The following is a 23,002-nucleotide window of genomic DNA, read 5'->3' as shown; positions in this document are numbered from 1 at the left end:
TCATGAAGGCATAGGGAGAGTTTGATTGGCGAAGGTCAATCCAGATAGAAAGAGATAGTTGTGTTATTTGTCAGCAGCGAGCAACGCAGGCAGCAGTCGTTGCAGCTCGCGGTATTCTGCGCTACAGAGTATGTGAGCCCTATCTGTCCTCCATAACAGTACACTCCATTACATTTCTCACGCGACAGCCTTGACCATACCTAGAAAAGTTATTCAAATTGTGTAGGCACGGCTCTCAGCCATTCTGCCGAGTAAATAACATTCTTAAGGAAAAGGGAGAAAAGAACCTTTCCATACTTTGTAAAATAATAGCATTCCTATCCATAAGAGGCACTCTACTGTTCCGAAACGAACCAGGAAATTTATTAATTTATAAGAAAAAGTTTCACTCGATTTCTCAGAATTTTTTTGCAATAAATAATATTTTTCGTTCGTTTAATGTTTTTCTTACACTAACTAGCAATACTCCAGTATCCAAGTATTCCACTAGTTACATAAGAATATAGAATATTTTTGTGTCTTTTCCTTACAGCGGACGACTCCACAAGATATTTGTTGCTGATTGTTTTTCAAGCAATTCTTGTTGGTACATTTGGAGCGTCTGTCTAACTTCTTTAGTAGTGTGAGATGGAAAATGTTTCTTGCAGGAGCCAAAGAGTACTTGTTGATTCAATCCATTGCGCAACTTGACAAAATAAAACCCACACACTCATAAGTGGCATCACAACCAGTAGTTAGAGCATAAAAGGATACACTTGTAGCCCATCAGCAGTCAGGTGTGCTTGGTCGAAAGCTCGTGGCGTTTTACCACTTAATGTGGCGGGAAGTCCAAGAACGTTTTATTCAGTGTTACCACTGTGAGTTTCTGCATTCTTACATATACACATGTTGTTGTGGTCTTCAGTCCTGAGACTGGTTTGATGCAGCTCTCCATGCTACTCTATCCTGTGCAAGCTTATTCATCTCACAGTACCTATTGCAACCTACATCCTTCTGAATCTGCTTGGTGTATTCATCTCTTGGTCTCCCTCTACGATTTCTACCCTCCACGCTGCACTCCAATACTAAATTGGTGATCCCTTGATGCCTCAGAACATGTCCTATCAACCGGTCCCTTCTTCTAGTCAAGTTGTGCCACAAACTTCTCTTCTCCCCGATCCTATTCAACACCTCCTCATTAGTTATGTGATCTACCCATCTAATTTTCAGCCGTGGTGGGTTTCGAACCCAGCACTGTGGATGTTTTTCATTACTAATCAAACACGCTACCCCTAGACTACAGGCGCATAGGAGGTATTGACGTGCACCTTTATTAAAACAAACACCACACTGAGGATTGTCTCTTCCTCTGAGTTCGCCACGTGTGGACAGTGTGCTACCATCTGCTCTCATAGTGGAGGAAGGCAACGAAACAGTTCCGACATTGCATTCCAGGCATAGACTACATGGTCTTTCAGACTGCTCAATCAGAGCTCACCACACACTGTATGATGTCACACTGTTCCACATAAGCAACAAACTACATGGCTACTATCACCTACAGCCAAGACCGTCTGGTTTCTCCTGCATGATGCTGGTCTGAACAACATGGTGCTCTGACATACAGGCTGTGTGCCCTAACACAATTAGTGCGCTCTAGTAGCAGAAAATCCATTTCCAGCATCTGAGTCCACAGCTCGTGGTCTCGCGGTCGCGTTCTCGCTTCGCGAGCACGGGGCCCCGGGTTCGATTCCCTGCGGGGTCAGGGATTTGCACCTGTCTGGAGATGACTGGGTCTTTATGTTGTCCTCATCATTTCATCATTATTTTCATCATGGCAGCGACAAAGACAGTTTATCATCATTCATGAAAGCGACGAGATTGGACTGAGCAGAGGGTGGGAATTTGTACGGGTGCTGATAACCGCGCAGTTGAGCGCTCCACAAACCAACATCATCATCACCTTGCATCTGACATACGTTCATCTGGCAAGTTTCACTTGTACAGAGCTCCAAACCCAATGCTCGCAAAGTTTAAGGGGCTAAAACTACAATTTTATACATAATTAAAAACATCAGTTCTGTACAACATAAAACATTTACAGGTTTCTGGAGGGGTACATCATTCCTATAACTCTTGTATAATGTTTGTGATGTCATTATATCCACAGCCCAATGTGACCTAAGTTAAAATGAGAGGAAACATGGAACCTATATACCATATATATGATCTGCTTGAAAACTGAAACTCAAGAGATGCACATTATACTTATTCTGTGTCTCAAAGATCAGAAACAGATCGAGGTACTATGCCTGTAAAATTCAGCACATACTTGTGTGGATTACTTTTTGGAATGTATAGTGGCTGCATCACTGGCAATAACATAGCCAGCCACCTTAGATCCGCCATGAACTCCTCTTTCTCTCACATAAGCAGCTCGTTAAGGTATTGTTCCTCAATGGTGTTGATCACGATGTGATTACAGAGCTCCAAACACAATGGTCGCAAACAGCATCCTCTATAAATAATGGTCAGCGACTGTAAACGCATGTGGTGACACAGTGACAACTAATGAGTGTAATAATCTGTTACCCTCTTACACATGACATTTCAACATGTAAAATAGTCACCAGTAGGAGACATCGGACCACAGGCATTTCAGCATAAGAAACAGGCACCAGCGTTTGATACCAGACGCAGCACACCATGTACTAAACACTGACCAGAAGTCAGGAACGCTAATATTATATTCCAACACATATTTAACAACATAATCTAAGAGTAGTTTAAGGTATATCCACACCACTCCATTCATTGAGTATCTTCATAGCGATCCATATTGCATAGTACAAGTCGCACAGATTCATCACAGCTAAACGCTTGAAGTTACTTGGCAAAGGCACAAAATCATTCTCCCGCTGCTCCATATGCAGGCGAAATAGCAAAAGGGGTTAAACTATGCCTCTCTCTCACCGTATCCCAGGCTGCATAATTTCACAACTGCATTTGGGTACAGCACTATACTACATCATTCAGCTAATGTGCTATACTACTCCTTCCAAAACAATATTGAGGTACAAAATCAAACGCCACCGACTGTCCAAGGCACTGTACCACCCTGTCTGAAACCATGTTGAAGTACACTGCTGTGTCATACTGTCCACCTAAAGCGCTGTACTACTGCAGCTGAAATCACGTTCGAGTACGGAATTATACTCTACAGTCCGTATAAGGTGCTTAAGACCATATCCACAACTATGTCCGAGTACAGCACTATACTATACTGGCCGGCTACTGCATTGTACTTCCCATTTGTGGGGTGACACTCGTGAGGGGCAGTCTTTCCCCTACAATAAACACGTTGTGTGGTTCACCTATTCAATGTCCGCCCCAGGTAGCTGAGTGGGCCGGCACGGTAGCTCAGCGTGTTCAGTCAGAGAGCTAGTTGGCCTCTGTAATAAAAAAAATAAATAAAAAAAACCTGAGTGAAAGGATCAACAACGAACTTGAACGGATGTCATGTGACGTCCGCAACAACCAAATACCACGAACGAAATGAAAAAAAAAAAAGTTGTCAGCGCAACAGAATGTCAATCCTAAGGGCCCGGGTTCGATGTCCGGCTGGGACGGAGATTTTCTCCGCTCAGGGACTGGGTGTTGTGTTGTCCTAATCATGATGATTTCATCCCCATCGACGCGCAAGTCGCCGAAGTGGCGTCAAATCGAAAGATTTGCACATGGCGAACGGTCTACCCGACGGGAGGCCCTAGTCACACGACATTTACATTTTATTTACCTATTCAATACATATACATGGTTATGATTCATCATATATCTTCAGCTTCTTACTAGGGGAACTACCAATCGCACGCCCTTCAGATGTAGGGGTAAGACGGCTCATTGGATAGCCCATCAAAAGCATGAAAACAGGAAGAAGGTATACTGAACTGTGAAAAAGTAAGCAAAATAGAAACAGTAAAAGGTTGAAGGACAAGAAGTACGGTATAGAGCGAAGTAAAACAGCAATGACGTCGGTTTGAAGTTGTCACGGCGTAGGATTGCCATCCAGGTGACCTATGTTTAAATCTCTATCGTGTCCTTTTTTTTATTTTTTCACAACATAATGAGTTGTTCGTCCGGTCATTGAAATGTTTGTTCTCTTTCTGTAGTCTTGGCAGTTGTCATACTATACACTAGATATAGAAAATAAGTCATGTGGTAAGAATACGTAAGTAAATGTGATGAATAGTGAGAGCAGGCGAGGTACCACATAGAGGTCTCATAAAAATAAAAATCAACGAATAGACGGGTGTGAACTATATTACAACAAAGGAGTTCAAGAGTTAAAACTTCCAACCTTAAAAACGTTAAAACATATGTTTTGATAGAGCACAGAGAAACTTTCTAATTGTAAAAGTGTTACCTTCATCTGTTACAGATTATGCGACAAACTATTATATTTTCATCATTTCCTTGAGAGTGATCGCATTCACATTCATATAAACACCTAAACCGGACAAGAAGGCATATCTCGCTCGCTCACATAACTCACTCACCAGTCGTACAAATTAGGTGCGCCGGTAAGAGATTCCTCTCATATGACAAACGTACTGTCACTAATGCTGTGTATGACGTAACAGACGTGTTTTCCGGTGGAGGATTCGGTTGACTTGTCACCTTGTCATCAAACGTTTGCGGTTCACATTCGAAAGCCACTTCCTTTCGGTTGCTAATAGAGTAGTTGTGCAGAATCAACTGTCCTTACCCCTCGCTGCAAACGGACATTACATTACGACGCAGACACACATTTAAATACAGTGAACAGAGAAGAAGAAGAAGAAGAAGAAGAAGAAGAAAAAGAAAGGAAAGTGAAAAGGAAATTGGCAGGAGGAAGGTTTGAACACGGCTCGCCCGCGGTCAAGGTTTGAACACGGCTCGCCCGCGGTCTAACAAATGGTTCAAATGGCTCTGAGCACTATGGGACTCAACTGCTGAGGTCATTAGTCCCCTAGAACTTAGAACTAGTTAAACCTAACTAACCTAAGGACATCACAAACATCCATGCCCGAGGCAGGATTCGAACCTGCGACCGTAGCGGTCTTGCGGTTCCAGACTGCAGCGCCTTTAACCGCACGGCCACTTCGGCCGGCGCGGTCTAACACAGTGACCACTTAACCACGACGCCATTGCTCTATTGGGCAGCTTCATATTGCACTTCCTGTCCTCCGACCGTTCACTATTTTTATTTTGCTTTTTTTTTTCACAGTTCAGTATGCCTTATTCCCGTTTTCAGGCTTGATCTGTGTTCAGGTTTTGACGGGGGCCCTCTTACCACTAAATCTGCGGGAAGTTTCCCTTGTTAGTAGGATGATGTCTCCAGCTGCCGAACACTTTTGAAATGTGTGGTACCATTAACAGCTTGTCAAGCTTATCTCTGTCAAGGCTCATAAACCATGTCTACTACATGGAGATGACAATGCGGTAGCGGGATGAATACTGCGTAAAATCAGCGAGAAAGTATATAAAAGACCCATGAACAAATCATGTAACTTGTGGTTGGCTAGAGTTAAAACTGGTGTTCTGATGGGACAACTTCTGGAATACTGCAATAGCTGTCAGTTCTTCTTCCACGGACAAGATCAACTGTTAGACTTATCCACTGTCAATCGAACTATATCTCTCTTGAAATTATATTCCAATAGGTTTATCTACATTTTTTATTACAGTTCTTTCGCTATAGTCTATGCTCATTTTCTTAGAATTTCAAACATCCATTCACCACCTCACGAAAATCTCGCATCCTGACAGTCGAATGAGTCAGAAATTCTTCCCAGTGCTGCAGAAATGTGATAGGAAGATATCTAATAATGGTCAAACATTGGTAGAAACTGTGAGAAGCTTTACCAGAAAATACAACTCTTGGACCTTTCAGGGTAAAAATCTCATCTCATGCAAAATGTGATAAGTCTCTTGCACATAGGAGCAGCGTTTGGATTGTAAAGTGTCTGTCTGACATTCCAAATGTATGAACTACCAAGGCTCTTTCTCACCAATATCTGAACCATTAAATCTCATGGCGTGTATGTATGGAGGAATAAAACATAAAAAGATATTGTCTATTATATCAACTTTTATACATTATTAATATGTAGTTTGTACTTTTCGAACTGTTGAAAATAAATAACCATCATTAAGAAAACATTGTAATTTTCTTTTTTCTACATCAACCCCATTCATCACTCTGCTATACTTCCTAAATAACTGTATTTTGTATGCTTTTAATTCGGCATGTATCTTATGTAAGCCAACTGGAGCACTAACAGACTTAGGAATACCGTCCATAAACTCCGGTTGTATGGAATTTGTATGTGGGAGTAATACTAGCAGGATTAGGCATGGCACACATACACTGATAAGCTGAAACATTATGATCACTGCCCACCGCGACATTGGGTACTGCCTGGTGGCTTTGTGGGCACGTGATGAAGTAACAAAAGTATGTAAGTGGAGCAGACACAGACGGGGATCTAGCGAAGATGTGGGCTGCAAATGGGAATATCCATTGAGATAAGCGACTTTGACAAATGGTAGATTATTATTACGCAGAGTATGTGAACGAGTATTTCGAAAACGGGGAGCTGGTTGAATGTTCACGTGCTACTGCAGTGAGCACCTACGGAAAGAAGTAGGGCAGTGAAACCACCAATAGGCACTACATGGGTGGACGTCCAGGACATTTCACAGAACATGGGATTGAGAGGCTTGCTTGCTCTGTGAAGTAGAATAGTTGGTGATCTGTGGCACAATGCTGGCACACGCACAAATGTTTCGAAGCACACCTTTCATCATAAATTGTTGATCATGGAGCTCCACAGCAGGCCACCCATACGTGTTAAAATCTTGAACCAACAACTTCGTCAGTTACGATGGCAGTGGGCACGGGACCATCGGGATTCGATCATAGATCAATGGAAACATGTCGGCTCTCTGGGTGAATCACATTTTTGCTACACTAGGTCCTTGATTTGTCTCCAAAAACGCCAACATCGAGGTGAACGTCGGCTCGAAACGTTCAGTGCGCCACGGATGCAGGCTGGTGGGAGTAGTATTATGCTATGGGAGACATAGCAAGTACTTACATGGGACCTGTGGCAGCAATCGAAGACAAGCAGACAGCCCAAGCAGACAGCCGCAAACCACCTGCATCCCTTCATGCTTGATGTCTTCCCCGAAAGCAATGTCATCTTTTACCAGCATAATTGTCCCTGTCTCAAAGCCAGAACCGTGCTACAGTAGTTTGAGGAGCGTTATAATGAAATCTGGCCGCCCAAATTCCCCTGATGTACACTACTGGACATTAAAATTGCTACATCACGAAGAGGACGTGCTACAGACGCGAAATTTAACCGACAGGAAGAAGAAGCTGTGATATGCAAATGATTAGCTTTTCAGAGCATTCGCAAAAGATTGGCGCCGGTGGCGACACCTACAACGTGCTGACATGAGGAAAGTTTCCAACCCATTTCTCACACACAAACAGCAGTTGACCGGCGTTGCCTGGTGAAACGTTGTTGTGATGCCTCGTGTAAGGAGGAGAAATGCGTACCATGGCGTTTCCGACTTTGATAAAGGTCGGATTGTAGCCTATCGCGATTGCAGTTTATCGTATCGCGGCATTGCTGCTCGCGTTGGTCCAGATCCAATGACTGTTAGCAGAATATGGAATCTGTGGGTTCAGGAGGGCAATACGGAACGCCGTGCTGGATCCCAACGACCTCTTATCACTAGCAGTCGAGATGACAGGCATCTTATCCGCACGGCTGTAACGGATCGTGCAGCCACGTCTCGATCCCTGAGTCAACAGATGGGGACGTTTGCAAGACAACAACCATCTGCACGAACAGTTCGACGACGTTTGCAGCAGCATGGACTATCAGCTCGGAGACCGTGGCTGCGGTTACCCTTGACGCTGCATCACAGACAGGAGCGCCTGCGATGGTGTACTCAACGACGAACCTGGGTGCACGAATGGCAAAACGTCATTTTTTCGGATGAATCCAGGTTCTGTTTACAGCATCCGTATTTGGCGACATCGTGGTGAACGCACATTGGAAGCGTGTATTCGTCATCGCCATACTGGTGTATCACCCGGCGTGATGGTATGGGGTGCCATTGGTCACACGTCTCGGTCACCTCTTGTTCGCATTGACAGCACTTTGAACAGTGGACGTTACATTTCAGATGTGTTACGACCCGTGGCTCTGCCCTTCATTCGATCACTGCGAACCCCTACATTTCAGTAGGATAATGCACGACCGCATGTTGCAGGTCCTGTACGGGCCTTTCTGGATACACAAAATGTTCGACTGCTGCCCTGATCAGCACATTCTCCAGATCTCTCACCAATTGAAAACGTCTGGTCAATGGTGGCCGAGCAACTGGCTCGTCACAATACGCCAGTCACTACTCTTGATGAACTGTGGTGTTGAAGCTGCATGGGCAGCTGTAGCTTTACACGCCATGCAACCTCAGTTTGACTCAATGCCCAAACGTATCAAGCCCGTTATTACGGCCAGAGGTAGTTGTTCTGGGTACTGATTTCTCAGGATCTATGCACCCAAGTTGCGTGAAAATGTAATCACATGTCCGTTCTAGTATAATATATTTGTCCAATGAATACCCATTTATCATCTGCATTTCTTCTTGGTGTAGCAATTTTAATGGCCAGTAGTGTAAATCCTATGAACACCATCTGGGTAGCTATCGGGCGCCGTCACTGTGTACGAAAATCAGTGGCCCGTTATTTACGCGAATTATATGACCTGTGCTTAGACATCTAATCTCACCTACGTCCACAAACCTACCAACAAATTGCCGGATCCCTGATATGCAGAATCAGTGATGTATTTCCAAATGGTTCAAATGGTTCAAATGGCTCTGAGCACTATGGGACTCAACTGCTGAGGTCATTAGTCCCCTAGAACTTAGAACTAGTTAAACCTAACTAACCTAAGGACATCACAAACATCCATGCCCGAGGCAGGATTCGAACCTGCGACCGTAGCGGTCTTGCGGTTCCAGACTGCAGCGCCTTTAACCGCACGGCCACTTCGGCCGGCGATGTATTTCCTTCCAAAGAAGAACAAACAAGCTATTAAGTAGGTGGTAACAATGTTTTAGCTCGTCAGTGTACACACACCGATACACACACTTAAGCCCCCCCCCCTCCTCATTGTGTTCTTGTTCTTCATGTTCCAGCACATACTTGACAGTATCATTGAATCGCGGTTTAACATACCTTCATCATAGACTGAGTCTCTCCCTGGTTATTCGTACTGCATTGTACAGGATACACAGGTTTTTGACACTTTCAGGTGGGTCTTGAGATATTAATATCATCATCTCATCCTCAAACACGTTGACTAGGGACGCGTTGTTGCTGCTGAAGATTCGACGTGTCGAGTGAACGGTTTGTACTCGCTTGCCATGCAATCGTCGATTTATTTCAGCTTGCTGCATAGTTCATCCGAAACCACTACACTGCACCTTTGAACTATGCCAGAAATTCTCTATTTCCTCTATAAGTTCGAAGCCAGCGTCAAGAGCTAAACCAACGATAACATGCATCGATCTGTTAGCAGTCTACTGATAAATGGTGTTGAACAACAGCACTCTGCCACGACTTGTCTGAGGCTTCGTGGCTGGTGCAGCTATTGAATATAGTGGGAATTTGGAGTCTGGAAATAATTCCATGTCCTGCTCTGATATATCAGATGCTGCATCAGAGTGCTAGTCTGCATCTCGCTTAGTGGGGCTGGTGTTGGACGTGGTGGAAACTCAGAGACTGTAAACTGTTCTACATGCTGACTTGATTTCCATTCCAGTGCACTGAGCTCTGCGTCAGCGAGATTGTCTCCATGCTGATATGATTTCTGCTTCTGTTGCTGCTGCTCAGATGTACTTGACTTCCACTCCAATATGTTGGGAGCTGCATCAGGGATCGTATCTTATCATGGTGCCAGGGTTTGTCTGTAGTTCTATGATAGCCATACAATGTCACAGAACATGGCATGGTCTTTTGGCGGTAGTGGTAGTGGTAGTAGCAGTGCGCCTGGCCTGACCTGCTCCAGACAGTGGGCATGTGGCCATTACAGTCCCAGGGGTGTTTGTGGATGTTAGCGCACTGCCCGCAGGCACTGAACTTGGTGGGAGAGACCGTCCTCAGTGTGGTATTTGTTTTACGAGGGCAGTTCAATAAGTAATGCAACACATTTTTTTCTGAAACAGGGGTCGTTTTATTCAGCATTGAAATACACCAGGTTATTCCCCAATCTTTTAGCTACACAACACTATTTTTCAACGTAATCTCCATTCAATGCTACGGCCTTACGCCACCTTGAAATGAGGGCCTGTATGCCTGCACGGTACCATTCCACTGGTCGATGTCGGAGCCAACGTCGTACTGCATCAATAACTTCTTCATCATCCGCGTAGTGCCTCCCACGGATTGCGTCCTTCATTGGGCCAAACATATGGAAATCCGACGGTGCGAGATCGGGGCTGTAGGGTGCATGAGGAAGAACTGTCCACTGAAGTTTTGTGAGCTCCTCTCGGGTGCGAAGACTTGTGTGAGGTCTTGCGTTGTCATGAAGAAGGAGAAGTTCGTTCAGATTTTTGTGCCTACGAACACGCTGAAGTCGTTTCTTCAATTTCTGAAGAGTAGCACAATACACTTCAGAGTTGATCGTTTGACCATGGGGAAGGACATCGAACAGAATAACCCCTTCAGCGTCCCAGAAGACTGTAACCATGACTTTACCGGCTGAGGGTATGGCTTTAAACTTTTTCTTGGTAGGGGAGTGGGTGTGGCGCCACTCCATTGATTGCCGTTTTGTTTCAGGTTCGAAGTGATGAACCCATGTTTCATCGCCTGTAACAATCTTTGACAAGAAATTGTCACCCTCAGCCACATAACGAGCAAGCAATTCCGCACAGATGGTTCTCCTTTGCTCTTTATTGTGTTCGGTTAGACAACGAGGGACCCAGCGGGAACAAACCTTTGAATATCCCAACTGGTGAACAATTGTGACAGCACTACCAACAGAGATGTCAAGTTGAGCACTGAGTTGTTTGATGGTGATCCGTCGATCATCTCGAACGAGTGTGTTCGCACGCTCCGCCATTGCAGGAGTCACAGCTGTGCACGGCCGGCCCGCACGCGGGAGATCAGACAGTCTTGCTTGACCTTGCGGCGATGATGACACATGCTTTGCCCAACGACTCACCGTGCTTTTGTCCATTGCCAGATCACCGTAGACATTCTACAAGCGCCTATGAATATCTGAGATGCCCTGGTTTTCCGCCAAAAGAAACTCGATCACTGCCCATTGTTTGCAACGCACATCCGTTACAGACGCCATTTTAACAGCTCCGTACAGCGCTGCCACCTGTCGGAAGTCAATGAAACTATACGAGACGAAGCGGGAATGTTTGAAAATATTCCACAAGAAATTTCCGGTTTTTTCAACCAAAATTGGCCGAGAAAAAAAAATGTGTTGCATTACTTATTGAACTGCCCTCGTAATAAAGATGCAAGTGAATACCTTTTCTACTATCATGATACCCAAAACCATACAGGCTGCATTAGTGCGTTATTCAAATTTAAAGTTAGGGTGAGTGTTCTAGAGTTTTGACAGCCAGCAGACTTCCTATCATTTTAAACTTGGCGGAAGTGGATTGTCTCAACATTTCGAACTTATGGTAGCTGGTGTGGAGGAGTGAATTGTTAAACTGTAATGTCAGAGGGGATATGGAGATTACTTAAGCATAGCACAACTGGACTTGAGGGGGAGCTGTCCCAGTTCGCTGTGGAGCAGCGCAGACACTGATCGTGGAGGGTGGTGGTGTGTTGTGGGTGGCATCAGTGGTGCAGCGACGGTGGTGTGGGCAGCACAGGGCAACATGGGAGCAGAGAGCCCTTTCCCTTCTCTGGCATCTGTTTAAATAAAGATGCAAGTGGAGAGATCCAAACTTAAGAGTTAGGAGAAGCTGCGACCACATACACCCCCAAAAACATACGTTTTTCATATTAGGTGCATTTTTCTGCCACCTACTGCCAGGTACTCCATATCAGCGACCTCAGTAGTCATTAGACATCGTGAGAGAGTAGAGTGGGCCGCTCTGCGGAACTCACGGACTTCGAACGTGGTCAGGTGATTGGTTGTCACGTGTGTCATATGTCTGTACGCGACATTTTCACTCCTAAACATCTCTAGGTCCACTGTTTCCGAAGTGATAGTGAAGTGGAAACGTGAAGGGACACGTACAGCACAAAAGCGTACAGGCCGATCTTGTCTGTTGACTGACAGAGACTGCCGGCAGTTGAAGAGAGGTCGTAATGTGTAATAGGCAGACATCTATCCGGACCATCGCACAGGAATTCCAAATTTCATCAGGATCCACTGCAAGTACTATGACAGTTAGGTGGGAGGTGAGAAAACTTGGATTTCATGATCGAGCGGCTGCTCATAAGCCACACACCACGCTGGTAAACGCCAAACGACGCCTCGCTTGTTGTAAGGAGCGTAAGCACTGAACGATTGAACAGTGGAAAGACGTCGTGTGGAGTGACGAATCACGGTACACAATGTGGCGATCCGATGGCAGGGTGTGGGTATGGCGAATGCCCGGTGAACGTCATCTCCCAGCTTGCGTAATGCCAACAGTAAAATTCGGAGGCTGTGGTGTTAAAGTGTGGTCGTTTTTTTCGTGGAGGGGGCTTGCAACCCTTGTAGTTTTGCGTGGCACTATCACAGCATAGGCCAACATTGGTGTTTTAGGCACCTTATTGCTTCATACTGTTGAAGAGCAGTTCGGGGATTGACAGTTGCATCTTTCAACACGATCGAGCACCTGTTCACAATGCACGGCCTTTGGCGGAGTGGTTGCACGACAATAACATCCCTGTAATAGACTGGCCTGCACAAAGGCCTGACGTGAGTCCTATAGAACACCTTTGGGATGTTTTGGAACGCCGACTTCGTGCGATGTCTCAACGACCGACATTAATACCTCTCCTCAGTGTAGCACTTCGTGAAGAATTGGCTGCCATTTCCCAAGAAACCTTCCAGCACCTGATTGAACGTATGCCTGAGTGGAAGCTGTCGTCAAGGCTAAGGGTGGGCCAACACCGTACTGAATTACAGCATTACCGATGAAGGGCGCCACGAACTTGTAAGTCATTTTTAGCCAGGTGTCCGGATACTTTTGATCACATAGTTTACCTCTAAGTGAATAACAGCTTGGGAAAACATGTCAAGTAGGTCAGCAGACAGGCCTAGACCTGCACAAACATCCCTTGTCTCAGACTTTGTAATTCCAGTATTTTAAAACTTGGATTATGTAATCACAGAACGTGCCCCAATATCTCAAGTCTTTGCCAGAATGCCAAATTTCTAGGTTATTATAAATAAGCCAGCATATCTGAGGTAGATTGTGACGTCAAAAAGCTGAGGCCACTATTCCAGCTCTGAGGCACTGTATCAGAATTCTAGACTGTTTAAATAGCCCAACAGGTCTGCGTTGGATCATGATATCATAGAGCTGGGGTCAGTATTCCATCTCTGGGTCAGTACATCAGGATTCTACGCTGTTATAAATAGCCTAAGAAGTCTGAGCTCGATTGTGACATCATAGAGCCATGGCTATTTTTACAAGCCAGCCAGGATGACAATGCGTCATCTTGCATTTCCCACCAATTCATACTTAGGACAACAGCCCTACTTCCACAGGTAACACATTACCGCATTTGGACTATTTTTTGAGTTTCTCGCGAAACACATGTCATAGCATGCTGTTCCTTCTCCTTGTCAGTGTTTTCCATATATATGAATATATATGAATGATGCTGCAGTATTCAGAGAAGTTACAGCATTAGAAAACTGCAACGAAATGCAGGAAGATCTGCAGCGGATAGGCACTTGGTGCAACTGACCCATAACATAGACAAATGTAATGTGTTACGAATACATAGAAAGAAGGATCCCTTATTGTATGATTATATGATAGCGGAACAAACAGTGGTAGCAGTTACTTCTGTAAAATATCTGGGAGTATGCGAACAAAACGATTTGACGTGGAATGATCATATAAAATTAATTGTTGGTAAGGCGGGTGCCAGATTGAGATTCATTGGGAGAGTCCTTAGAAAATGTAGTCCATCAACAAAGGAGGTGGCTTACAAAACACTAGTTCGACCTATACTTGAGTATTGCTCATCAGTGTGGGATCCGTACCAGGTCGGGTTGACAGAGGAGATAGAGAAGATCCAAAGAAGAGCGGTGGTGGTGGTGGTTAGTGTTTAACGTCCCGTCGACAACGAGGTCATTAGAGACGGAGCGCAAGCTCGGGTTAGGGAAGGATTGGGAAGGAAATCGGCCGTGCCCTTTCAAAGGAACCATCCCGGCATTTGCCTGAAACGATTTAGGGAAATCACGGAAAACCTAAATCAGGATGGCCGGAGACGGGATTGAACCGTCGTCCTCCCGAATGCGAGTCCAGTGTGCTAACCACTGCGCCACCTCGCTCGGTCCAAAGAAGAGCGTCGCGTTTCTTCACAGGGTTATTTGGTAAGCGTGATAGCGTTACGGAGATGTTTAGCAAACTCAAGTGGCAGACTCTGCAAGAGAGGCGCTCTGCATCGCGGTGTAGCTTGCTGTCCAGATGGGAGCGTTGCTGGATGAGGTATCGAATATATTGCTTCCCCCTTCTTATACCTCCCGTGGAGATCACGAATGTAAAATTAGAGAGATTCGAGCGCGCACGGAGGCTTTCCGGCAGTCGTTCTTCCCGCGAACCATACGCGACTGGGACAGGAAAGGGAGGTTATGACAGTGGCACGTAAAGTGCCATCCGCCAGACACCGTTGGGTGGCTTGCGGAGTATAAATGTAGATGTAGATATCACTTTCTTCGCCGAATCTGCGGAGAAACCTCATCATTTGTTACCGTATTAGTCCACACTACAGCTAAAATGCTTCGATTCTCTGCTGTTCCAGTTTTCCGCAGCTCATGATTCACTACCATAAAATGCAGTGCTCCAGGTTTACATTTTCAGAAATTTCTTTATGAAAGCTTGTGCCGTACGTAACCGATAGAAAGGAGCAATTAAGTGAGCCCTGTCTGTTATCAGGGTAATAATTAGTGCTAGAGTCCCTACAATCGTCAATCTCACTACAGCATGTGCTCCAAACATCATGTAAACACGACGCGGGTTATTCACAGGTGTGACATCACGGACCAAGCCATAAGATTGAATCGAATTTTTGTATCATTATGATTTACACTGGTGAATAATACCGTTGAAAAGTTACATCAGCAATTAAATCATGGCCCGTCCTGATTACGAGATTTGCATGACCTAATGTTTCGCATTAAGTCACTAGGTAAAAAGGTGCATCACCGTTTGAAACCTTCTACAACTACATACACACTTACTTGTACATTCATAACTCTGCATGCAACCTTGTGGTGTGTGGCGGAGGGTATTCCGTGTACCACTGTCATTTCTCCCTTTCCCTGTTCCAGTCGCGAACGGTTCGTCGAAGAAAGATTGCCGGTAATCCTCCGTGTGGTTTCAAATCTAATTTATCTTCATACGTGTAGGAGGGAACTACATATTTGTTGACTCTTCCAGGAACGTACGCTCTCGGAACTTTATCAGTAGACCACACCGTGACGCAGAAGGCGTCCTCTTGCAGTATCTGTCACTGGAGTTAGTTGATCATCTCCGTGACGCATTCGTGCTTACTAAATCAAACTGTAACAAAACTCAGTACCCTTCTTTCGATTTCCGTATTTCCTCTGTTAATCCTGTTTGGTACAGTCCCACACTGACGAGTAATATTCAGTTATTACTCTAATGAGGGTTTTGTAATGTGCCCTCTTTGTTGACGGACTACATTTTCTAAGGATTCTCCCAGTGAATCTCAGCCAGACATCTGCCTTTCCTACGATTAGTTTTATGTGGGATTTCCACTTTAAATCGCTCCTAAATACTTGAAGGAAGTAACTGCTTCCAGTGAGTGTCTTGCAATTGTGTAATCATACAATAAGAGGTCTTTTTGTCTACGTATACGCAACACTTTCGATTTCCTTATCTTGAGAGTCTATTGCCAATCCCTACACCTTGCGTCGAACCTCTGCAGATCTTTCTGCATTTCACTACAGTTTCCTAGCTTTGCGACTTCTCTGTATACAACAGGATCATACGCAAAAGCCACTTGGAACTTCCGACGTTGACCACTACGTTTGTTAGAAACTCTTCACTCTAATCACACAGTCAGTCTGATACGCCGTACGCTCGTATTTTGTTCATTGGGCGGCAGTGAGGAATTGTTTGGAACACCTTACGCAAGTCAAGGAACACGGCATGTACGAGTACCTGGGCGTTGGTATCTACTGTTCTGTGGCTCTCGTTGACGAACAGAGCGAGCTGGGTTTCACGTGTTCATTGTTTTCATAACCCATGTTGATTCTTACAGAGGAGGTTTTCGGTCTAGAAACTTCATAACACGCTAACATAAAACTTGTTCCAAAATTCTAGAACAAGCCGATGTCAGAGATATAGACCTATAGTTTTGTGCGCTGTTCGGTGACCCTGAAAACCGGAATCAACTGTGCTTTCTTCCAATCATTAGGAACACTTCGCTGCTCCAGAGAGATACGGTACACAGCTGCTAGAGAAGCGGCATAGTTCAGTACCATCATCGCGTTCACACAGCAGCACCACATTGGTTTGCCTGTACCTTCATTCATATTCTCAACCCTCCGTTACTGCTCCACTATTTTCACCACTCTCGTTGTAGATTTTATTGTAGCACTTCCTCTTTGAAACGCAATTGTTTATAGCACTTAGTTACAATCGCTAAGTTGACCTGACTGCTTTGAGTAAATTTACCGCTCTGGTAAGCGATATCCGGCATCGACGAGGAATCTGAGGCCGTGGACGGATGCGTTGGCACAGTAGTCCCTCAGGCTGGCAATCAGCCCATCTCGGAGCGCTGCCGCGGATTTCTTCCGCTGGCTATTGACCGCTGTCTGCCGTGGAACGACGCGTCCCTGAAAGCACAAACTAGGATGAATGTTTCAGGCTTAGAGTGTGAGAAATTCAGAATTAAAAGGAGAGTCGGACAAGAATATTCCATGTAACCAAAACTATTCTGAGAAGTCTAAGAGACAGTTTTTCAGTTTCTTAAACGAGTAAAACGAGGAACAATCGCGTGTTAATGCTACATTCATAAAGCTCCTTCAAAAGCGAACATTTTCGGTTAGGTTTGTACTGTGATATCGAATGAAACTGTTACCTGAAACAGTAAACTTCTTACCTTACTGCAGTGTCTGCATATGACAGTCTCTCTATAGTTCCACGCAATATTCCCTCGTACATGCATGCATGTCCGAAGGAATATTGCATTGATCTGTAGTGGCACTGTCAAATATAGACACTGCGCTAATGTATTTCACGCCAAAGCCGAGACAACCTGAAGAGAAATACAGGGTGTGCATAAAATCCGGGAACACTTTCAATTATTTATTGCACAAGAACTAAACATTGTACAGATATCATACATATGTCATTTTGAAGAGAAACCCTGAAAGCTTTTTTTTTATGTATACCACCACAGCGTAATTTGGTAATTTGCCGATAGTCAGCGCTACTCACAAAAATTACGAGTTCAGGTACGGAGCGACCTTCCTGATAACTGTAGTTCGACAAAAGCAAGTGTGCTACAGCTGTTCAACGGACGTTTACACCCAAGTACGGTAAGAAACCACCAACAAGGAAAGCCATTTACCTCTGGCACAACAAATTCGTTACGACGGGTTGCTTGTGCCCGGCAAAGAGAAGCGGACGTCCCAGTCTGAGTGAAGGGTTGGGGTTGAGTTGTTTTGGGGAGGAGACCAGACAGCGAAGTCATCGGTCTCATCAGATTAGGGAAGGAGGGGGAAGGAAGTCGGCCATGCCCTTCCAAAGAAACCATCCCGACAATTGCCTGGAGCGATTTAGGGAAATCACGGAAAACCTAAATCAGGATGGCCGGACTCGGAACTGGACCGTCGTCCTCCCGAATGCGAGTCCAGTGTGCTATCCACTGCGCCACTTCGCTCCGTGTGTGTGAGTGAAGTGATTGTGGAGCGTGTACACGAGACATTCATAAGGAGTCCAAAGAAATCGGTGCGTCGTGTATCCTGTGAACTCAATAAGGCTCCAGTGACAGTGTGGAAAGTCCTGCGACAGAAGCTGTCGATGAAACCATTCAGAAGCTCAATGACGACGACAAAGACAGGTGTTTTGAGTTTTGTTCGCAGTTGCAACAATTGAATGAGGAAGGGGATGGCATTATTGATCGCTTAATTTTTAGCGACGAAGCCACTTTTCACACTAATGGGAACGTGAACAGGCATAATTGTCGAATCTAGGGTACAAAGACTCCACACGAATGCACTGAATTTGAGCGTGATTCCCCAAAGGCAAATGTTTTTTGTGCCTTGTCGCGTCGAAAACTATACAGGCCATTCTTCTTCGCCGAGAGCACTGTCACTGGATATTCCTACTTGGACAGTAGCAGCAATGGCTGATGCCTCAAATGCAATCGGACTCCCCGTTCATCTTGCAGCAGGATGGTGTTCCACCCCAGTTTCATCGTGAAGTTCATGCGTACCTGAGCACGCAGCTGCCGCATCGATGGATCGGCCGTGCTACAGAAGGGTACAGCTGTTTCATGAAATGACCTCCCCGATCACCAGATCTCACTCCGTATGCCTTTTTTCTGTGGGGACACATTGAAGATCTGTTGTATGTACCTCCTCTACCACGTGATGTAGCAGAGCTCCGGTAGAGAATACGGGAAGCGACTGCCACAGTCGACGATGCCATGCTAGGACGGGTATGGCAAGAATTCGATTACCGTATTGACGTCTGCCGGGTCACTCATGGTTCGCATATCGAATGCTTGTAAAAAAAAAATAAAAAAAAATAATAAAAAAAAGACTTTCAGAATTTCTCTTCAAAATGCAATATGTATGGCATCTGTATAATGTTCACTTCTTGCGCAATAAATAATTAAAAGTGCTCCCGGACTTTATATACACCCTGCTTAAAAAGTCTGTTCCTGGGAGGGAATCACATAATTGTGCGAGCACTATGGGAAGTAGACACTGGAACATACGGAGATTTGGATCGGTATGTACGAGTACTTGATTGCATCTCATCAATCAATCAATCGACCAACCAACTCTTGCAACCAAGTCCTCGAATGAAGCACTTGGGTTACTGTTTTCAATTCACGACATTCAAGAATTTATGGCACTATATGACAATATCGTTTATTTTTGAGAGATGCACATGGGCCTGAAGTCGAAATAAAATAACATCTCAATTACATGGCTGATGGCGAATTTCATTGATAATTACTTGACCAGCTGATGTCTCTTGTCCATGATGGGTCAACAGAGATCGATTGATCGTTGTCGATCTGTCTCTTTCCCTGCATTGGCTGTCGACCTCTGCGCCCCCCAGACATAAGTTCGAGAAAGAAGTTCTCGTAGCCTACCAAAGAGCCGAAGATTATCTTAAAAAGTGGTCTGACTAAGCAAACTTGCATGGGGGCTTAATTAAAATAGAATGCAAATAATTTTAATTTTTTGATTTAGTAGTTTGTCCGATTACGAAGTCTCGTAACGGTTGGCCCTGACCAGTATTATTACGCTATCTGACTGCATAGAACAATAACAAAGACTGAAATGGAAATTTTCATTAACACAATTTATTAATTAAGTCCCCAGCAACTATAAAACCTACGAAACCAAAGCACAAGTGTAACTGTTCTGTGTGTGGGAGTATGACTCAACGTACGCATCTGGCACGGTTCTTCTTCAACAACACAAGAATTTTTAAATATCATTTATACTGAATTTATTAAAGAAAAAAATACCATAATTACTCAAGAAAACCAGAATTATACTCTAATCCCAGAACACAAGCCAGATGCTTTGTTGACTGAACCTGTAATGAAGCATTATTTACGACATTAAATAATGAAAAATAAATCAAGTTTCGTTACCTTCATATATTGACCAAAATCACTCTAATCATTACAACATATCTCCACACCGACTCGCTATTACCACATCTCAACAAGAACTTTTCAGTATCACATCTCAGCAAGCACACCCTACTAGCACATCTCAACAAACACTCTCTGCTACGAGTACTTAACAAGCACTGACTACCACGAGTTCTCCCAAAGCACTGACCACTACGAGTTCTCAATAATCACTGCCAGTGGAGGCGGACGAACAATACTCTCTAGCGCGATCTCTGGCGCTGTGGCTCAGTGTAGCCACCTTTCATATACCCTTCCTCCACAGGCTAGAATTTGATGGTATTTTTGCCAGCATTGGTGGTGAAAATACCACCAAATTCGTCAAAAAAATACAGACAAAAATAAAAGATAATATTAATGCGTAAATATCATATAACTAGATAAAATTTTGGCTTTGCACTGACCTTTCAATAACCTAATATATAAAATACAGTAAGCAATACAAATTCTTTCATACATGTGACTTTACATAACAGTTTACACAAGTATTATGTGGTTAAACAGTTCAATCAATAGCGTCAGCAATGACGAATATGTGCAGGTAAGAGTCTCATAACTTTTCACATCAGTTTATACAAATATTCACACAAACGCTTTCCATAGCTCAAGAATAAGCAGTTGACAGTTCCAGCAGTAGCACCCAGCAATGGTCAACAGGTGCAAAAACCAACAAGTGACATTTTTTCAGTAGAAACAGTCCATCAGTGGCACCCAGTAATGTTGAATAGGTGCAGACACCAACAAGTAACACCATTTCAGTATAAGCAGTTCCATTAGTTGGACCAGCAATGTTGAGCAGGTGCACACAGCAACAGGTGACATCTTTTCAGTAGAAGCAGTCCACCAGTGGCACGCAGCAATGTTGAGCAGGTGCCGACACCAACAAGTGACATCATTTCGGTAGAAGCAGTCCATCAGTGGCACCCAGCAATGTTGAGCAGGTGCAGACGTCAACAAGTAACACCATTTCAGTATAAGCAGTTCCATTAGTTGCACCAGCAATGTTGAGCAGGTGCACACAGCAACAGGTGACATCTTTTCAGTAGAAGCAGTCCACCAGTGGCACCCAGCAATGTTGAGCAGGTGCCGACACTAACAAGTGACATCATTTCGGTAGAAGCAGTCCATCAGTGGCACCCAGCAATGTTGAGCAGGTGCAGACGTCAACAAGTAACACCATTTCAGTATAAGCAGTTCCATTAGTGGCACCAGCAATGTTGAGCAGGTGCACACAGCAACAGGTGACATCTTTTCAGTAGAAGCAGTCCATCAGTGGCACCCAGCAATGTTGAGCAGGTGCAGACATCAACAAGTAACACCATTTCGGTAGAAGCAGTCCATCAGTGGCACCCAGTAATGTTGACCAGCTGCTGACCGCAGTCCATAAAATTCACTATCACTAATCACACTGTTCATCAGCAGAAATTAAACATGTCCTAGTGGCACCAATCATGTAGAAAAAGTGCAAATAACAGTTCATAATATTCCCTATCACTAATCATACAGTTCATCAGCAGAAATTAAACATGTCCAGGTGGCATCCACCATGTTGAAAAGTGCAGCACCATCACTAATCAGACAGTTCAGGCATGAACAATAGTTTGAATACACATACAATGCTTTTACACTAAACATACAAATCATAACAAACACACAAATGATATCAGATAATTGTCCTATTAACTATTACAATACACAAATACCAGTAAACCTATAATATTTATGGGTGTCAGTGCAAGCCACAACAACAAGTAAAATAATATTTAGGAGATAGGTTGGGATCACTTCTCTGGGATTATAAAAGGAAAACACACAAAACACACTCACGCATCTTTCATCCACATTTAGTGCTACTGTGTAGTTGAATAGTGTTAACTGTGTAAATGCAATTCTGTCAAAATTTTATGTTCATCATGTGTATCAAGTAGTAGTGGCAGCAATGTATAACAGTCAATAATAGTTAGTCAACGTCATAGTCATCATGTCAAGACCAATGTTTGCCAAGCCAGATCAAAATGTACGGTTGCTGAACAACTGTCAGTGAGCCGAGATATGCAAATACTTCCTCTCTCCAAAAAAAAGTATATACTGCTTATTGATTTAACAAAGTGTGTGTGTAGGCAATCTTCTTTCTACTTGAGTGTTCTAGTCTGCCATCTTTATCCTCCTTGTTCCATATAGACCAACAAAAAAAAATATGCTCCTCACTTACTTCACCTCTTATCCACCAAAACTCCAATAATCATCAGCATCACATAATCTCAATACTTCAATAATACCTCATTTACCTTACCTCTTGTCCACGAAACTCCAATAATCATCAACTTCACATAATCTCAATACCTCAATAATACGTCGATACATATAAACCTCAGCACCAATATCATTTCACTTCCATAACAACTCTTTCCTCTAGTCAGTCTCCTCGAACAAGTACAGACAAAATCCTAGTGCAACTTCAATTCAGCATCCCATACAATCCGAAGACACAGTGTCCACACACAACCTCTGTGTAATCCATCTGACACAAATTTTCTACTCATTATAAATTATAAGATACATTTTGGTTCCTTGTCCATCATTAAATAAAAGAAATGCATACAGACTTAGTTCGAATAACTCTCAGTAATTAAGTACGATTACGAAGTGTTAATGATCGTGATATTTCAGTGTGTACACCACTTCAAAAATTATGGCAAACAGAAGCAAACATGTGGAGTATTTCTCGTGTCAAGTGTCACTTCCTATTTCAATTGCTCACGAAGAATGCAGTGTAATAACTGTCAATGGTCTAAACCTAGTGTTGGTATGTCATGTCGTTAGTTTCCTTCCTATTAGCATAAATTTATACAGCTTCCA

The 23,002-nt window shown here is 43.9% G+C and overlaps 1 protein-coding gene across 1 annotated transcript in view; it reads right to left on the bottom strand.

Moving 5' to 3' along the window:
* The window catches only part of LOC126252501 (pickpocket protein 19-like), a 150,639-nt gene extending 130,997 nt beyond the window's left edge, over positions 1–19,642 (bottom strand). The window contains exons 1-2 of the mRNA XM_049953396.1: positions 19,592–19,642; positions 16,936–17,096 (exon numbers count right to left, since the gene is read on the bottom strand). Of these exons, the coding sequence (XP_049809353.1) occupies positions 16,936–17,096; positions 19,592–19,642 (212 nt within the window). The remainder of the gene's footprint in view (positions 1–16,935; positions 17,097–19,591) is intronic.
* Between the last annotated feature and the right edge of the window lie 3,360 nt (positions 19,643–23,002).

This window comes from Schistocerca nitens, chromosome 4 (genome assembly GCF_023898315.1).
Source record: "Schistocerca nitens isolate TAMUIC-IGC-003100 chromosome 4, iqSchNite1.1, whole genome shotgun sequence".
NCBI classification, from domain to species: Eukaryota; Metazoa; Arthropoda; class Insecta; order Orthoptera; family Acrididae; genus Schistocerca; species Schistocerca nitens.
Note: the sequence above shows the minus strand (reverse complement) of the source record. Positions and strands in the feature narration are given on the sequence as shown.